At 31.4% G+C, this 19,860-nt stretch overlaps 1 protein-coding gene across 7 annotated transcripts in view; it reads right to left on the reverse strand.

Moving 5' to 3' along the window:
* The window catches only part of LOC145247907 (uncharacterized), a 151,029-nt gene that overhangs the window by 95,885 nt on the left and 35,284 nt on the right, over window positions 1–19,860 (reverse strand). For all 7 annotated transcript variants that reach the window (XM_080109536.1, XM_080109535.1, XM_080109534.1 and 4 more), the window contains exons 2-3: window positions 14,651–14,745; window positions 7,580–7,691 (exon numbers count right to left, since the gene is read on the reverse strand). In XM_080109536.1, the coding sequence (XP_079965662.1) occupies window positions 7,580–7,691; window positions 14,651–14,745 (207 nt within the window). The remainder of the gene's footprint in view (window positions 1–7,579; window positions 7,692–14,650; window positions 14,746–19,860) is intronic.

A 19,860-nucleotide genomic window follows, 5' to 3' on the forward strand; every position in this document is an offset into this window, starting at 1 on the left:
GGAAAAATTATCTACTACGATTAGGTAGTATTGTCCTTTGGTCGGTCCAGTAAAGTCTATATGAATGCGTGACCATGGATGGTCAGTTTTTTTCCAAGGTTTATGGTGGTGCCTTTGCGGCTAACGCACAACCTTTACACTTGTTTACTGTTAGTGCAATATCCACATCCATGTAAACATAACTCTGCATAAGTGCCTTCATCCTACTTATACCCGGGTGTCCTGTATGAAAATCACGTCAGATCTTTTTCTGCAAGGTTTTCGGGATAACAACTCTTTCACTATATAATAAAACATCATTGCATACGGAAAATATGCTTTGCATTTTTTCATCATTTTCCCTTATTTTTTTTCTTTATGTCTGTGATGATGTCGTCATTTTCAGCCTCCCTTTTTATATCGGTTAATGTAACTGGTAGTTCTTTTATTATATTCGCCATCATGTTTTTTTCCTCATAATTGGAACATATAGCTGCAATTACTGACTCTTCAAGGGTTTCCTCCATTTTTGGTATAAGCCTTGATAGGCCATCCACATGACCTATTTATTTCGAACCCAGATGTTTTATTTGAAAGTCATAATTTAGCAAGATCGTAATCCAACGGAGTAGGCGATTTTTCGTATATACTGGCAAGCCCCTTTTTTGAGCCGAAGATTGTCACTAGGGGCTTGTGATCTGTTTCCAGTTTCTATTTTCTTTTCTGCCGGAAGTAGTGTCCTTGAGGCGTGAGCTATAGGTTTCTTCAATCCATCTGGCAGGATATGCTGTATACATGCTCCTGTACCATACGAACTCATGGCGTTTGCAACACTTATTTCTAATTTTGGGTCATAATAGGTTAAAAATAGATCGGACATCAACGTCTTTTTAATTTTCTCAAATGCGTCTTGAAATTCTTTTGTCCATATCCATGGTGTTTCGTTCTTTAATAACTCGTTAAGCGGAGCTCTTAGGTCGTGCATTCCTTTGATAAATACTTGGTAGTAGTTTGCGAGATCTAAGAAACTCTTTAGAGTCGTCACGTTATGTGGTGCCGGCATGCTTTTAATTGCTGTCAATCTTTCTGGGTCTGGGTGTTGACCGTCTTTATTATTTGCCCTAAATATTTGATTTTGTCTAAACAAAATTCGCATTTGTTTTCTTTCACCTTGAATCCGTATTGCTTGTTGGAAAATCGCCGGCATGACTTTGATCCCGAAAGGTAGACGGTTGTATTTGAACAACCCTTTGTGCGTGTTAATGCATAATATCTTTGAGCATTCTTTTTCCATCGGAATTTGTAAATAGGCAAAATCTATTTTTGAACAAAGTTGACCACCATTTAGTCTGGCAAATATCTCCTCAGGGCTTGGTAAAGGGTACTGGTGGTCATCATCGTTTAGGCCCATAGAAAAGTCTGCACAAACTCGAATTTGTTCCGACTTTTTTTTATGTACACCATAGGGGCTGCTCAGACACTAGTTTCGATTTTCGATAAGATGACTGTTTTTTCGAGTCTATCTAGCTCGCTATTTATTTTGTCTAAACCGGCGAACGGTATGTTCCGGTTTTTCTTAAACACAGGTGTTGCATCCTTTTTTAGCTCGACGAAGCCTTAAATTTATTGCATCTTCCCAGTCCAGTAGTAAATATTTCTGGGAATTTCTTTTTTAGATCGATTTTAATATTTTCTGATGTTGGGGTGCAACTGGTTATTTTTCTACAAAAAGCATTCATTGGTTTATCCCAAAGATTGAATTTTTCAATCCAGTCACTTCCTAATAAGTTCTCGCTTTCTTTAATTACAAAGATTTTCAATTTCTTCGTCATGCCATTTAAATTAATGGTGACCTCTCCTTCGAATTTTACTTCGTCTCCTGTCACTGTTCGTGCACCATTACTTGACTTTTGAAGAGTCGGTTTACCCAGCTTTTTCCAAGTGTTGACGTTTATTAATGACAAATCCGATCCAGAGTCAAGCTGAAATTTCACTTGTTTGTCGAAAATATTTACTGATACATATTTTCGTAAATTATTTTTCCCTTTGTCGTTTGTTCTCATTTGGTGTACTCTATTTTTTGTTCTGCAGCAAACACTCTTATGTCCAACTTTATCACAATTGTAGCACCTGATATTTTTGTAAGGACATTCCTTTTCAAAATGTTTTCATGACATCTTCTGCAATTATTACCTGATACTGTATTTTTATAATTCCTTTGATTATTATCCTAATTTCGTTTTCTGTAGTTATTATATTGACTATTATCGTAATTTTGTTTTCTGTAGTTATTATAATTTGAGTATTTATAATTTGAGTATTTTTTTGAATTTTGACTAGTCTCAAAATTTCTTTGTCCTGAGTTTCTGACAGCTTTTTTAATCTTCCTAATGTACGCCACTCCTGCTTCTTCTATATCGCTGGAATCTTTTTTTAGTGATACTGCCCTTTGGCAATCTTCTGCTAATTTCTGCAATGTCAGGCCTTGTTCTGTCTCTAATTTTGAGAGAACGTGTCTTCGGATCTCTGAATTTTTTGTGGATACTAGACCCTGTGCAAGGATTAAACATTTGAAATCGTTCACCGTGAGTTCCGATAATTTGAAGTTGTCGCAGTTTCTGTTTACTACTGACGCGTATGTCAGGTAGTCCTGCTCATTAGTTTTCTTAAGATTCATACATGACCATCTCTTGTGGAAAAAAGACATGTTCAGTCCGAATAACTCCTTAAGAAGCTTTACGGTCTCAGCGAAATCTAACAGATTCGTTCTCCTTGGCAATATGAAATCAACAAATTTTCAATGTTCACTGGTACCAAGCTTTCGAAGTAATAAACTTTCTTTCCATTTGGCCAGTTTTCGCAGTCTGTTTCGAAAATATCTTCATACATCTTGAAGTATGCATCAAAAGTTTTATCCTCTTCTGGTAGGTATGTGAACACATCTATGCTGTTAACAATTGTTGTGTTGGAGAAGGTTGTATTACTTTCTTGTATGGAATTAGCTGTTAATCTTTCTAACAGTTCTTTCTGTTCAAGTTGCATCTGCGCAAACCTTTCTTCCTGATTTCTAGGCATTTTATGAGTCATTCATTTTGTCTTTTGTCTCTTTCTGCATGTAGCGCTTGCTGTTCTTTTTGTAGGATCTGCTGATTCTGCATGAACTGTGTCATTATTTTAGCAAATTACTCCATCTTCTTTTTTTTTTTTTTCAAAGATTAGAAAAATCAGTCTATTTTACTAATTCACTTTTTACAATAACTACGAACAACCGTTTTTAGGTTCGCTTTTTTTTCTTCTTTTTTTGTGTCAACCAAATTCTATTGAGATATTATTTTTGTGTTGAACCTTTCTTTTTCCCTTTTTTCTATTGAGGGATGAAAAAAAATGTATTTTATTTTTTTCTCTTATTCCGTTAAGTTTTTATTACGTACAAGAATTCTTTAAAAAAAAAAAAATCCTTTCTTGGTACAGCTGAAAAAAAATATCACTTTTCTCCTTCAAGACAATTTGCATAAATTAGTTCACGGTGTACTAGCGAAAACACTTTTTTTTTTTCTTTGACTTTCGTAGTCACTTTGAAATGGTTATTGGTATTTTGCTTTCAAGTATCCAGTGTTCGAATATCTTGTTCGACAATTTTGTAGTTACTTTCGTTTGATTTTTTTTTGTTTTTTGTTCGACAGTGATAACTTTCCGCGTTAATTATTTTTCGAATTCTGTTGCTGTGTCTAACAGTGAATTCCCAAGTAAATCTTCATTCGACAATTTTGTAGTTACTTTCGTTTATTTTTTTTGTTTCTTTTGTTTTTTTTTGACAGTGATAACTTTCCGTGTAAATTATTTTTCGAATACTGCTGCTGTGTCTAACAGTGAATTCCCGAGTAAATCTTTTTCAAAGTCCTCGGCGTTACTGTTGTCTTCAACAGTACATTTTCTTTTTGTTTGAGTACGTTTTTTTTTTTTTTCAATCTTTCTCGAGTAAGTATTTTTCGTACACCACTGTTGAGTTTAGTAGTGGATTTTCCCGCGTAAGTCTTTTTTTGAATTCCCATCGCCACTGTTGTGTTTAATAGTGAATTTTATCCTGCGTGAGTCTTTTTTCGAATTCCCATCGCCGCTGTTGTGTTTGCACAAATAATTAACAAGAACACGGAAAGTAAAGGTATAACAATAATATATTAGGCAGAAAAGTTATATACATATTTACATGTCTTCAGATATACTTCAGTTGGAGATTTTATCCTGCATAAGTCTTTTTTCGAATTCTCGACACCACTGTTGTGTTTAATAGTGGATTTTATCCTGCGTAAGTCTTTTTTCGAATTCCCGTCGCGACTGTTGTATTTAATAGTGAATTTTATCCTGTGTAAGCCTTTTTCGAATTCCCATCGCCACTGTTGTGTCTGCACAAACAATTAACAAGAACACGGAAAGTAAAGGTATAACAATAATATATTAGGCAGAAAAGTTATATACATATTAACATGTCTTCAGATATACTTCAGTTGGAGATATTCCGGCAGGTGGCGTGTTGCATGTCTTACTGGAGGCAACATAGGCGTCTTGCCTATTTGGCGGTTGTTGCAGAACTCCCCCGGTATTGGTGATTGATACCTTTATATATCTCACTCACCCACCTATGTTAATTTGTGGGCATCTCCACAACAGAAATCATCTTCAATGTTTGCATAACTTTTTAGGAAATAATACTAGTTATCTCTTTTGGGGAAAATGAAATTTGGGACCACAATTTTGTACCTTGGAGAAAGAATCAAGGGACTCCCTAAATCCTGTATCATATATATGAGGTTCGAAAGTCAGACAATATTCTACCTTCCATTTGCTGATTAGTTGCGTGTTTGGACTCAGTCTTTATAGACGAACACTTACTAATGTCTACTTTATGCTTTACTTATCTTATTACAATGGTGCGCATTGACTAATGTATTAATTTTGTGTGCAATCTACTTTGTATGTATTCTGAACGTTTTGTTATAGTTTTGCTTTGATGAACTATTAATAAATGTGTATTCTGTTAACCAGATCGCTTTATCGTTTTTTGTTGCTGACAGATGCGTTCTGTCTAAGTAACTCACAAAATACTCATAGCATTGTTGAGCACCAGAATTCAGGAATCTCAGTTTCGAATTTCACTAGGGTAAGCATACTGATGAATTGCTGCGACGATGAAACATGTGTCAGTAGATAACTATATATATATATATATATATATATATATATATATATATATATATATATATAATCTTATTATTTCATGTACATACACATATATTATAAGGTGATATAATATATTGTGCATATAATTTTCAGTATTTACTTCACTAGTGCTCCAAATTTGGTGTAAAAATAGTTATTTTTACTTTTGATAAAATCAATTTTGTCATACTGAAAAATTATATATCTTCTTAAATATAAGATTTTAAATGAACAAACAACCTGTTTTAAAGCCATGCTAAAATGCAAATATTTTATTAAAAAATTAGTCAATAGTCTTTTTAATTAATTTCGGATAATAAAGTATCATCATCAAAGGAGGATTTCCCGAGGATGGTACTTCTTTTAGAGCTTAGCAGTAAAATATGAAAATATATCTATGGCAGTTAAGCTACTATATGTGTCCACGTTTCATCCCCACACTTAGCCCACAAGGATGCAATGTGGAAGCCACTGTGTAGCCATAAATACATTTTCATACTTTACTGGATAAATATTAAAACTGTAGATCTTGTTATCTTACCCGTTGTCATCCATTAAAACATAAAGAGGGATAACTATACCTCCCATGTGCTTCACCAAAATCCTGACAACAACGAATTTAAGCCCAAATATCTGGTGCGTTACATTGTGAAATTAACTCATCAAATATCTGGTGCATTACATTGTGAAATTAACTTATCAAATATCTGGTGCGTTACATTGTGAAATTAACTCATCAAATATCTGGTGCATTACATTGTGAAATTAACTCATCAAATATCTGGTGCATTACATTGTGAAATTAACTTATCAAATATCTGGTGCGTTACATTGTGAAATTAACTCATCAAATATCTGGTGCGTTACATTGTGAAATTAACTTATCAAATATCTGGTGCTTTACATTGTGAAATTAACTCATCAAATATCTGGTGCATTACATTGTGAAATTAACTCATCAAATATCTGGTGCATTACATTGTGAAATTAACTTATCAAATATCTGGTGCGTTACATTGTGAAATTAACTCATCAAATATCTGGTGCATTACATTGTGAAATTAACTTATCAAATATCTGGTGCATTACATTGTGAAATTAACTCATCAAATATCTGGTGCGTTACATTGTGAAATTAACTCATCAAATATCTGGTGCATTACATTGTGAAATTAACTTATCAAATATCTGGTGCATTACATTGTGAAATTAACTCATCAAATATCTGGTGCATTACATTGTGAAATTAACTTATCAAATATCTGGTGCGTTACATTGTGAAATTAACTCATCAAATATCTGGTGCATTACATTGTGAAATTAACTCATCAAATATCTGGTGCATTACATTGTGAAATTAACTTATCAAATATCTGGTGCGTTACATTGTGAAATTAACTCATCAAATATCTGGTGCATTACATTGTGAAATTAACTTATCAAATATCTGGTGCATTACATTGTGAAATTAACTTATCAAATATCTGGTGCATTACATTGTGAAATTAACTCATCAAATATCTGGTGCATTACATTGTGAAATTAACTCATCAAATATCTGGTGCATTACATTGTGAAATTAACTTATCAAATATCTGGTGCATTACATTGTGAAATTAACTTATCAAATATCTGGTGCGTTACATTGTGAAATTAACTCATCAAATATCTGGTGCGTTACATTGTGAAATTAACTCATCAAATATCTGGTGCATTACATTGTGAAATTAACTCATCAAATATCTGGTGCGTTACATTGTGAAATTAACTCATCAAATATCTGGTGCGTTACATTGTGAAATTAACTCATCAAATATCTGGTGCGTTACATTGTGAAATTAACTCATCAAATATCTGGTGCGTTACATTGTGAAATTAACTCATCAAATATCTGGTGCGTTACATTGTGAAATTAACTCATCAAATATCTGGTGCGTTACATTGTGAAATTAACTTATCAAATATCTGGTGCATTACATTGTGAAATTAACTTATCAAATATCTGGTGCATTACATTGTGAAATTAACTTATCAAATATCTGGTGCATTACATTGTGAAATTAACTCATCAAATATCTGGTGCATTACATTGTGAAATTAACTCATCAAATATCTGGTGCGTTACATTGTGAAATTAACTCATCAAATATCTGGTGCGTTACATTGTGAAATTAACTCATCAAATATCTGGTGCATTACATTGTGAAATTAACTTATCAAATATTTACTCCTCTTATCTATTTTACTGATCATCCCTCATCTATCATAGCAGATAACCCATTGCAACTGTCAATTTGTATCTACACTTAACTTTGAAAATATTTCATTGTCAACTAATATACAGCTAGTAGATCATGCATCAAATACAAATAATTTTACTTACTTGATGACGTCCTGTGTGAACCATTATTCCTCGAGGATGGTAAAGATCTCTGACTTCTTTTAAACCTTTTGATTGTTTAGTTGTATTCATTTTCTTGAATGTTACAGAAGAACTGCAAAGAATTTACATAAATACACAAGTCAAATTGCACTAGACTCAGTTTTCACGGTTTAGAGAAAGTACAAATTTAGACAACTGCAGGTTTCTCTCTTTACTTTAGTCAAAGTTCTCAAAAATCAAGGGGCTAACACTTGATCTCTATATAAGATACATAAATATTCGAATATTAAAGTTCTTCTTTACATCTCAAACATTGAGTTAGTAAAGAAGTTATGAACACAGTTTTCCTCTGTCCAATTTGACCATTTAAATAAATTATAGTATAGTATAGTATGTCTTCCTTGTGCTCCCTTGGTCTTACTAGATTGCAGGACAAGAATTCATATAGTCTCCAGGTAACATCACCTGGAGAAGGTGCACCATTCCTTGTGTGGATTAGCCATAACGAGGAGATTGTATTTGGGCCACGAATACTAAGTGATCTTGACTAGTTAATCAGTATTTATTTGAAGGGAAATATATCCTCATGCCAGATTATTGTGACAAACTACTGTATAGAGAGACCTTAGACACTCGAGGATCGTGTCTTGTAGGCATTCAAGTTTCTCAATGCCTTGTTATCATTTGTAGCAAGTAATAAAAGTGAGGAGGGGTTTACCTAAAATCTCTGGATTAGTTTGTCTAACATGTAAATTCTGGTTAGGAAAATGGTGATTGCACCTGATTATATACTAGCATGTCTCAGAAAGTAACATGAAATCTCGTTACTCACGTGCAAATAAGATGGTGCCGGATAAAAAGTTTTTTCTCAGAGAAAAATTTCTCAGAGTTGTGAGTTTAGTCTGCAGGATGTGTACGTACAGGGACATTTAGAAAAATTTTTAAATATTATTATTATGTAGTAGTTTATCAATTTTTTTTTCTAGTTGCCATATGAAGAGAAAGGAGATGATAGAGGGAGAGGGGGGGTTATGGTGAGATGGGGAGATAGGAGAGAGCATGGGAGTTAAGAAGAGAGAGAGAGAGAAGAGAGTAGGATAGAGAGGTAGATAAGGGGGAGGAGATGGAGCAGAAAGAAAAAGAGACAGAGGGAGATGGGGGTGGAGAAACAGAGAAGTTTTAAAAGAAAGACGTTGCACATATTTTTTTAACATTTCTATTTTGTTATTCGTGATCCTGGGCAACGCCAGATAACCACGATATTTCTTCTTTTTTTTTTTTTTAAATCTGTGTTGTATTTGTTTTGTTGTTACCAACCGATTGGGTATTAATAACGTACTCAGAGAGTACAAGTCTCCATCAAGTTAAAAAATATCCACTTGTTTGGGTGGTTTGGTAAGACACTTCATTTGTTCTATCTTCAGTTGGTGATGGGAAGTCCTACTAAATTGGGATAAATTTTAGTTTTGATCCAATCCAGAGTGCATTTTTTGGAGAAACTAGTAAATAATGGCCTAGAGAATCAAATTCAAAATCTTTTCTCCAAATCTTTTCCAGATACTGTAATTCCTAATTAACTTTCTCAACACAATGAATGGCAAAACTATATTTTACGGGTGCTGAATTTTTAAGGTCAATTTCTTTTTCATTTGTAAAAAGTAAAAGCTGAGTCTGGTGCAAATATGGAGAGTAGTAAGTGAACCGCAAATTTGTTTATGTCAGCTTCATAATTCTCATTTTCCTTGTTTTTGTCGTTTACTCCTTACATTCCATAAACAATATTTCTGATAAAGGGAAAAGAACGTCTGTTTTCTAACTCTGTATCTATTCCAACTCACACTTATCGTTGGCTGATTTTTTTTTTATCTGAAAGTAGTATTTTTCTTTACGTCAAGTAGTTTCAAGCTTTGCCTGGAGCGATTGATATAAAAAATCAAGGCAAAAGTCAAAATTCAAAGATTTTTCAACCCTGCCATATAACATACCTACCGGCCAAACCAATGTCCTTTCAATATAATAGTTTGTGTTGATGAAAACGTTAAATAAAGGTAATTTGAATTGTAGGGAAAAAGTTTTTTTGCAACTGAAAACCGACTAGGAATTTTTATCCTTAGCCCCCCAAATCAACAGAGATTAGAGCATTCCTGCAATGACCTGGTCCCTTTGATTGTGGTGTAATGCTTGTTCTGTGCAGTTCTAGGATGTCCATCCTCCCAGGCTTTACCTTCTTTCTTTGAGAAGGGGTTAGTTTATTGCTAATCGCCTAAGGCACTTTTATTGAAGACTACCGACTGTAACTGCCCAGCCATTTTTTGCAGGCCAAAGTACTCTTCCTCGTGGGCACTGACTTCTCAATTCCACATTCCGACCCTGGTGTCAAAGTTCTTGCAGTGAAAGAAAACTAAATACTTTTGTGATTGAAATCTGGTGACCGTTTTCTTTGTTTATCAAGCAAGGTTGGATGCATACAAACGCAGATTTCGGGAAGCTTCTCACCTCAACCTCTGCTAATGAAAGTGAAGGAGTAACAAAAGAAATTAGAAACAAATAATGAAAACCTTTTTTTGTTTGCATAGTGTTTTTACTGCATTTACGCATATAATAGCACAAAGAAGTAGATAAAAATAAATATTTATTCCATTTCGAAATAAATATGTAACGATTTTAAAAAGACTTTTGACATTCTGAAAAATTGAAAGTAAGCGTCGCCTCTATTGCTTTGAATCTGGATGTTGAAAGAAAGATGTAAGTCAGATGATAGATAATGTATAGCGTTTGTAGTAAAAAGAGTTTGAGGAGATGAAGAAAATAATTTAACCAGTTAGATAACATTTTATCAAAACAGGCAAAAGAAAAAACAAACAAACAATTATACAAGAATTAAATATATTGTTTGAATACATGAAATTTTGATGAAATGTTGTTCATTTTTTCTCTAGATTTTTTCTTCCAAATAAAAGTGTAGTCCTATTTCGAGAAAATGTATATTATAAATGAATTTTGAAAGAAAAAAGTTGAATAGATTTAAATATTTACACGTATTTTTATATTTGATAAAAATGCATTAATTCAACAAAACGTTTCTTTCTCCTCCTTACTTTGGTTACTTAAAATAGACGACAATATTTTCGTTTTAAATTTTTATTTATTTTTATAAGATACGATGATCATGAAAAGGGAAATAGAGAGCCCCGAAAGCTGGCAATACATATTGTTTATCCTTCTGGCTAGTCCCCAATGTATCCTATCCCCCATATTTAGCATTCTCATCCAAGACAGATAACACAAAGCATTGCACAAACTCTTCACATTCAGAAAATGACCCCATTTAGCGATGCCTTGTTTGTCAGTAAAAGAAAAGACAACACTATTTTTTTTTTTTACAAATTTAGAGTATTTTTATAAACTATATTTGTGTAAAATTTAAGAATTAAGCTTAATAGAAGAAACTGAAATTCAGGGAATCTTGTTTAATTGATGTCTAATCCCAGCAGATCAAATTTAATGCAAATCTGAAATATTTGAATTTTCAAATATTTCAGATTATGCTCCTGTTATGCTCCTGTTATAAAACACTTATAAAACACTTTAAAATAATTTAAAAAAAAACTGAAATTAGGGCAATATTTAACAATTTATAAAATTGTTAAAATTTCACAAAAATCGGAGGTATCTGAATTTTTTATGATAGATTTCCACCTCTATTTTCCAAAACAAAATTAAACTAAACTTATCCCACATTACCCATCCTTATCCCTGGCAATTATGTTCTACAATTCATAATGATCGGTTAGTATATATATATATATATATATATATATATATATATATATATAGTCTTGGAAGTTTTTAACCTTTAAAACTATACAAAAAAATATTTTTTATCATTCGTTAGAAAACCATCTAGTCAGTAAGTCATTTAATCACCTGCAATCACTGCATCAACTCGCTCTCGAATATAATACCAATAATTTATTTTTCAAGGGATCATCAGTTGTTTACCATGAAACACTGTTTCGGGGATTTAAAAACAAAACGGTATATTACATCATGGCTCCCCAGCAGTGTTGATCAAACACCACCACCCTTAATCTTAGGAAGAAGACATGTTTCAAACATTTGATCCAGTTTTCTATTCTTAATTGCAATTACTAACCTTTTCATACTATAAAAATGAATTTCTTACCTGTGCGATTCATCAATTTCCACATTTAAAATGGATACATTTTTTAATTTTTTAATTTATCAGTCTTGTATTTATAAGATTAGGATGAATCCATTTAACTACTTATCACCCCCACTATGATTAGTATTTAGTATATTTACATTCTTATTTAAAATTAGATATATAAAGGTTAAAAATATTTTTACATATATACATTTTATAAATTTATTATATGTAATTATAAATACATTTTATACATTGCTAATATAGTTTTGGATTTCCTTTATTAATATAGTCTGGTTTATCTTAAACGATTCAAAAGCATCAGGATAACGAACAAATGCTTTATTTAACTGTTTTAATATTTTATTTTTATCCCCACCTTGTTTTATCATCCTTATTACTAAACTAGAAACTGGTGGTATAAAGTCTGTTAGTTTTAAAGTAACGCGAGCTATTCTCAAAAACTCTGACATAATGGTTCCATAAAAAAAAAACAGGGCAGGTGCTATCTTTATGGGGCATACATACTATTTTAAAGGGGAAAGCGTTTCTTTTATCAAATATTTTATAAAGAAAAATCCCATCCTCAATTTTTATATCTAAATCCATAAATGTAGCCTGTTGTCCTCTATGTTCACAATTCAATTTTAATTCGTTTGGATATATAAGATGTTTATTTTTTTCGAATTCATCATTATCGTTTATACATATAAGGTCATCTATAAATCTCCTACATCCATGAAAGTTATATGTTTTAGATATATCTGTTTTTAATAGTGATGACATATATATATATATATATATATATATATATATATATATATATATATATATATATATATATATATATACTCGAGTCTATGTAAATACAAATTTGCCCAAAATGGTGCAGGATCCAATCCCATTGGGATACCTATCGTTTGGAGCAATATTTTATTTCCTATTTGAAAATAACATTCTTTAATAAGATGACTTACAAGTATTTTTAAAATACCTTTAGAAACACTAGTTTTGATATTTTTATTTTTACACCAGAAAGCTTTAGAGTTTGAAAAGTCTATATATTTACCTTTTCCACCTTCAAAAGCCAAATCTACAGTATCATTTAATTCTTTTATAAGTTTTTCGTGCGGAATTTTAGTATATAGCGTACTAAAATCATAAGTAGCTATAGATTTTGCTTTTATTCTGGAATTTATTTTATCTAGTTTTTCTTTCACTGGTTGGGAATTATTTACTACCCAAAATAGATTTATATTACTATAGAATTTACTTTTCAGGTGAAAATTATTTATTTGATTTATAATTAATTTAAATATTTTAGATATAGCTTTACTTAAAGGTTTCGTGATGCACGTCTTTGAACCTACAATAAATCTAGCACCAACTGGATTTTTATGCATTTTAGGTATTCAATACATACATGGAAGATTTTTGTGTTTCTCTTCTAACTTTAATCCTACTTTTTCACTAATAATACTATTATTCAAAATAATGCTATCTAAATTACTATTACTTACTTTATAAGTCTCCGAAACGTTTCCTATAAGTCCTACTTCTATCAATAAACGTTGTATATAATATTTTTTACATATAAAAGCTATATTGTTTGCCGCTTTATCAATCGGAACTATTACAAACTTTTCTTGAGGTATTTTAAGTTCCTCTCGTATTTCTGAATTTTTTAAAAGAGGATTGGTTTTTCTAGGGTGTTTAAATTGTTTTATATGGTTAACCTTTTTATTTTCGCATTCAATTATACTATTTTCCATGCATCAAACGTAGACTGTGCTAATTTATATTTATTTACCATAGACATAATAAAACATTATAGTGCTTTAGTTACTTCTTTAACGCATTTAGTGTAATTTAGGCATTTGGGTTCTCTATAATTTGGACCCTTACTAAGTAGTTTTCTTAATTTAGGATTATTTACTATTTTTAAATCTCCTGTAATTACATGTTTTATCTCATTATTACAGAAAGGAGAGGAATTACATTCACATTCTGGAATATTTATATTATTATCATTTATATTTATATGTTCTACCGTTTTCTTATAATTAAAAATCTTATTGCGTATTATTGGCCCTAGTTTATATGTAACTATTGGTTTTTGATCTTTTGTCTGTAACTCATTTGGTAGTAATTGTATAGTTTTTTGTTTATTAAATATTTTAGGTAAATTTACATCATCAAAACCTTTATTTTCATACAAAACTACACACACATTTTTAGGTTTCTTTTTTATATCGTTCACTGGTGGCTTATATAATTTAGTGTCGATTATATCCAGAATATAGTCATACCATTGAATAAAATAGTCCTTCTTATATATCGTATCCGGTTGTAATGATATTTTAGATGATATTTCCTTCAAAACTTTCTTTTTTGTTTGATTAAGCAATTTTCTTATATAATTGAACGACTCATAAATTTTATTAATAATGATATCTTTAATTTTACTAAAAAATCCTCGCATGAAATAACTGATTCTCTATTATTTCTATTAACATGAGTTCTATCTCTAATACCGTAGCGAGGCAAAGCTGGATATAATCTACCTATAATTTCAGAATCTTGTAAGTTACTTTTTTTAACTTTAATATTCAACCCATATGGGTAAATTACTCGCATTTTTTTTAATTATATCGTCTTCCTTATCCTGACGTATCCGTAGGATATCGTTATCTACATTACCTAGACTATTATATCCATTACTTTCAAACTTTTCAATTATTTGTACATATAATATATATTACTTTATAAAGATAGAGATTTCAAATAGAGCATGTCATAGAAGGTAATTGATAATTGCTGATAGAACCTATTTAAGTTTTAATTTTTAGTGAGTCTGTTGGAACACCGTTTTGATTAGATAATTTGACCAGCAAATCACTTACCTGAAAGCCGGAAGTGTTGGAGAAGACGACAGGTAGACATCTGAAATATTCTCACATTTTTGTCGTTCTTTTAATTCCGAACATAACTGAGGAAGCTGCAAATTAAGATAAAAAACAAAAACTCAGACATTTGATCAAACCAAACACTAGGATTTATTCGTCCATATGAAACAATAGTATTCGTATGTATTTAGGCATCATTCATTTAAACATTATATTAAAACTCTCAAACATCTTTTGCTGGTTCACTTTGTGAATGCAATTTTTATAAGCTGACAAATCTGTCTTGTTTCCGGTTCAAAACTGTGAAATAATCGTGTTATTACAGTTCTGTTCAAATATCGTTAATAACTTTCTAATGCTCCTATTTATTTGCCTCCCCGCGAGGGCAAAGTTAGATACAAGTTCGATTTTTAATGTAGGGAAAATTCCAGCTCTCCAAAATGAAACACTCTGGAGTGGAACAAAAATGAAAATTGTCAAGAAGAATTTCTCCTTGACAGATCGATGACAGATAAGACTAAGTGGACCATCAGAACAGATACTACACTTTGCGCTATTTCTTTGCAAAAATATTTTAAAATTTACATTTAAAAATTAAATTAAGTACAATACCATTAAAGTGTGAGGAAAATAGGTGTCATTGGTCATCCTTGGTCTAAATAATAAAAATATATATACTTTTAGCTAGAATCGTCTCAGTCACCACAATAACACATTTACACTAAGGGGCCGCCCTACGTTAGATATTCCCAAATTAATTTGAAATTTTACTGTTCATGTATATATATATATATATATATATATATATATATATATATATATATATATATATATATATATATATATAATGTGTATGTGTGTGTGTGTGTGTGTGTGTGTTATGTGCAAAATAAATGCCTAAGGGTAGACACAACATATATTGAAAAAAAAACAAAAAAACTAAAAGATGGCGTTTAAGAGAGAAGTAGTGAATTTATTGAACAGATAAACAAATGGAAACAAATGTTTACAAAAAAATGTGTAAGGGAGATAATTCAAGTTCTTTGTTACTAGTTTTTGTTGCAGAATAATAATTATAATAATAATATAATAATAATAATATATAATAATAATAATATAATAATAATAGAGTTTAAGAAAAACTATAATATAAAGCTGAATGTCTGTGTGTGTTTCTGGTCACGAATAGGCTCCTATATGGCTGACTATTATAGAAAACTGATCACATATAATGATAGAAGATGTATCGAGACACAGGAATGGGTATGTTTGATCTGGCATAATGATGATTCATTAAAATTGTGGAGTCTGCGTACGCGCCTGGTCCACAAAGTATGGAAATAAAAAAAAAAAAAAAAAACGTTTACAAGTGTTTTTGATATAGATGTACATAAGAATACTTTGATAAGTATGTTTTAGGGATGGTATAATAAAATTGTGGGGACAGCGTTCGCGCCTGGCCGCCATATAATGAAAATAGGCACACACTTTAATAAAGACTTTTCATATCTATCTGGGTAAGTATACTTTGATAAATATGTTTCAGTTTGAAGAAATATGGTATAATAAAATTATGGGGTGTTCGTTCGCGCCTGATCTCCATAGAATGGAAATATGTCACAAAGTTTAACAAGGTTTTTTTTAATATAGATCCACAGAATATTGTGATAAGTGTCTCAGTGTGAACAGGTATGGTATAATAAATTATGGGGTTTATCTATTTTATTTTTACTTTCATCATATTTTGCTTTGGTTTTGATACCCTCAAATTCGAAGCTATCTCTTTACAACCCTTCCTTTTCATAACTTTCATAAATCAGAGTCCATTTTCTGTAGGCTGTTTTTGAACCCAGTCAACGACGAGTACTTTTGCTAGTATAATATATTTTTACTTTGGTTAGAATATAAGATAAAAAAATCAATATTTACCAAGTCACCGTTTCTTTTGTGAGAGAGTTTGCAATAAGGTTGTTTTAAGGAAATTCCTTACGACCGGATTTTATCCCAGGAAATTGGCCAGAGTCATAAATAGTTGAAAAGTCGCCCCAACTTAGCGTTCTTTCTCAGAGCCGATTTAATAACTGAAGTTATGATGCTATTAGCGTCTATTTATAGTCATGTGGAATAATACAGAATTTCCAACTAGTAATCGCATGTTTATTCATTGTCTAAATGAGTTTTATTTTCATTAGTGTCTAAAATATTTGTTAATGTTGAGACTAGCTTCATTTTAGTTATATCATTCCTATCAACTTTGGAACTTTCTTGAGCCCTCAAAAAAAAAAAGAAAAAAAAAGGAAAAAGAACACGTTTCTGTTCTATTTTTAAATCTCTCCAGAATCTTTGTTTCTAACTGTAATGTAATGCATTTTAATAGTAAAAGGTTCATATTATTATTATTATCTATTATACATATTTGCTTTAATATAATATATTTTATATTATGTTATAATATTAATTTTATATTATTATTTATGTTTATATATGTTTATTTTTATATTTATTTTATATTTTATATTATTATTTATGTAGAAAATTTATTCATATTTTAACAGGAGCACTGTGCTTTCATGACACTCCCCACCTCAAATTAAAAGTTTTGAAATATAGATTTCGAAATTTTTATCCCAGAACTTGGTATACGAGGGTTCAGATAAAACTCTTGGCATATTAATGTGGCAAATTCTGTTTTTCTTTCTCCGATCTGGAATGCGTATATAATTTATATATATAATGCGTATGATATAATTTACCCCATTAATTTTCTTTCGTATGATATAATTTACCCCATTAATTTTCTTTCCTATTTCGTATAGTCCAAAATATCTTGCCAGTAAAGAATTACTCGGAATTGCTAAAACTACTAAGACTTTATCTCCCACTTCAAAACTTCGATGTTTACTAGTCATATCAGATGTAAATCTTATTTTAATTTAAGTATTTGTTAAATTTTCTTGTGCTATTTTGAAATATTGTATAATATTTCTTTAAAATTTGATACATAATCTAAGAAACAGTAATTTAAATCATTCCAATGTTAAGGTTTTTTACAACGAGTGTTCATTATACAGTCTTTGTTAATAAGTATCTCATGGAAAAAGCATAAAGTTTACTGATTTTCATGAACAGAGGGAGACACATGGTTATTTTCTGGAGGGAAAAGAAAGTCATAAGCTTTGTAAACGTCTTACTTGTGTGCGTGTTCGTCACATGTGAAAACAGCAGTTCAAAATAGCACTGTTGAAAAGAAGGAATAATTCTCGTTCAATATGGTAACTTTCCATGTTGAGAATTAAAGATACATAATGTGCAGAAAGTCATATTAGGTGATTTAACGTCCCACAAAGACGGAGTCACTTAGATACAAATCAGACTGTTGAAATCTGAAGAGAAAACGAATTTGATTTTGCGGGCCAAATCTTATATAGGCGAGTTCTAGAACATTCCAGTCTGTCTGTTGTATCACTGTGCGTGAAATACAACATAGGTTCTTTATTGCATGTGTGTGGATGGGCAAATTACGATGTTGTCTTTGCGTGTTCTGGTATATGTGGGCGTTGAAACGGTGATTGCTATGAAAATGTCTGCACAAGATTTGTTTCGGCCATGTGTAGTGGATGCTACAGATATGTGTCTTTCTTTTTCTTTTTAAATAATTTTTATGAGATTAGTTGTTTGGGTGGAATGTAAACATGCATTTCTTATTTGAATAAAAACCTGAATGGTTATCAGTCAGTTTAGTCTTTTCATAACTCTTTCCTAGTGTTTTGGATATTCGCGATCATAGCAGCATCGTTAATAGTTTCTATTTCTTTATCGTCTCACTATATTTGGGTTTCTTTATAAACACATTAAAATAAGTTCATGTAATTTATGGTAATCATTTTTTACTTTTTTTGCCCTAAGCCATCTTTTGAAAAGATCTGTTTTCCCTCTTGCAAATTCTATAAAAGTATGATTTTCAATTTTTAAAATATTTTCTGAATTTTAACCTGTACTCCCCTGGTATTAATTCACATGCATTCAATATAGCATTTTTCATTTTGTCATAATCTGCGACATATTCTATATCAAGTGCAGCATATATATATATATATATATATATATATATATATATCAGCTGCTCTTCCAGTTAAAACAGATTACAAATGTGTTATTCATATTTCATAGGGCCATCCTAAATTTGTTGCTATTTTCTCAAAAAGAGGGAAATATTTCTCTACTCTTTTTTCATTAAATGAAGATACTAATTTAATGTTTCTTCCTACATCGAAAAAGTAAGTTATTTGCATTTTGGTTTGTATTTTCTAGTTGTAATCTTCGTTTTTCCAACTCTATTTTTTTCTAATTCTATTTCTTTTTGTATTTCTAATTTTTTAAATTCTAGTTGAAGACGCAAATTATCATGGTTATCTGGTGGTGGCAGGGTGGTGAGAGTGTTGACAGTGGTGGCAGTGGTGGTATTAGTGGCAGTTGCAGTGGTGATGGTGAGTGTTGTGGTAGCAGTGGTGGGAATGGTGGTGGTGGTGGTGGCCATTGTGGTAGCGGCGGTGGTGGGGGTGACTAGTGATGGTGGCAGTTGCAGTGGAAGTGGTGGCGGTGGCTATGGCAGTGATGGTGGTGGCAGGCAATGGTGGTGGCACTTGTGGTGGAGATGTAAGCAGTAGTCGTGGTGGTGGTGGTAGTTATCGTGGCATTGGTGCTAGTTACAGTGGTGATAGTGGTGGCAGTTGCAGTGAAGATAGAGACGGTGGTGGTGGTGTGGCAGTGATGTCGGTGGTGGTAGCAATTGCAGTAGAGATGGGGGTGGTGGTTGTGGCAGTTGTGACAGTTGCACTGGAGGTCGTTATTGCGGGAATTTTTATAATAAATCAAAAGTGATTTTTCCAGGGCATTAAATAAATAGTTGAAGAAATTTTTTTTAAATCAGCGACACCAAATTTTTTTGTTTTCCATTTTGATGGAATACTCCACTTTCCTTTTAAGAGATGTCAGGATATTAATGATTGAAGCGACAACATGACATAAGCAGATAATGTTTTCACCTTAAATGCGAGGGTTTGAATTGTCCCGAAACAACAAAAGTGCTACATATTTTTACTTATTTTGACGTATTAATATATAATCAGAATGTGTTTGCCTTACCAGCGAAACCATTTTTTTTATTAATTTTGTTAATTATGATTAGCCATTTAGAATATTTCACT

The sequence above is a fragment of the Euprymna scolopes genome, chromosome 26 (assembly GCF_053919585.1).
Source record: "Euprymna scolopes isolate OS-2025 chromosome 26, ASM5391958v1, whole genome shotgun sequence".
Lineage (NCBI taxonomy): Eukaryota > Metazoa > Mollusca > Cephalopoda > Sepiida > Sepiolidae > Euprymna > Euprymna scolopes.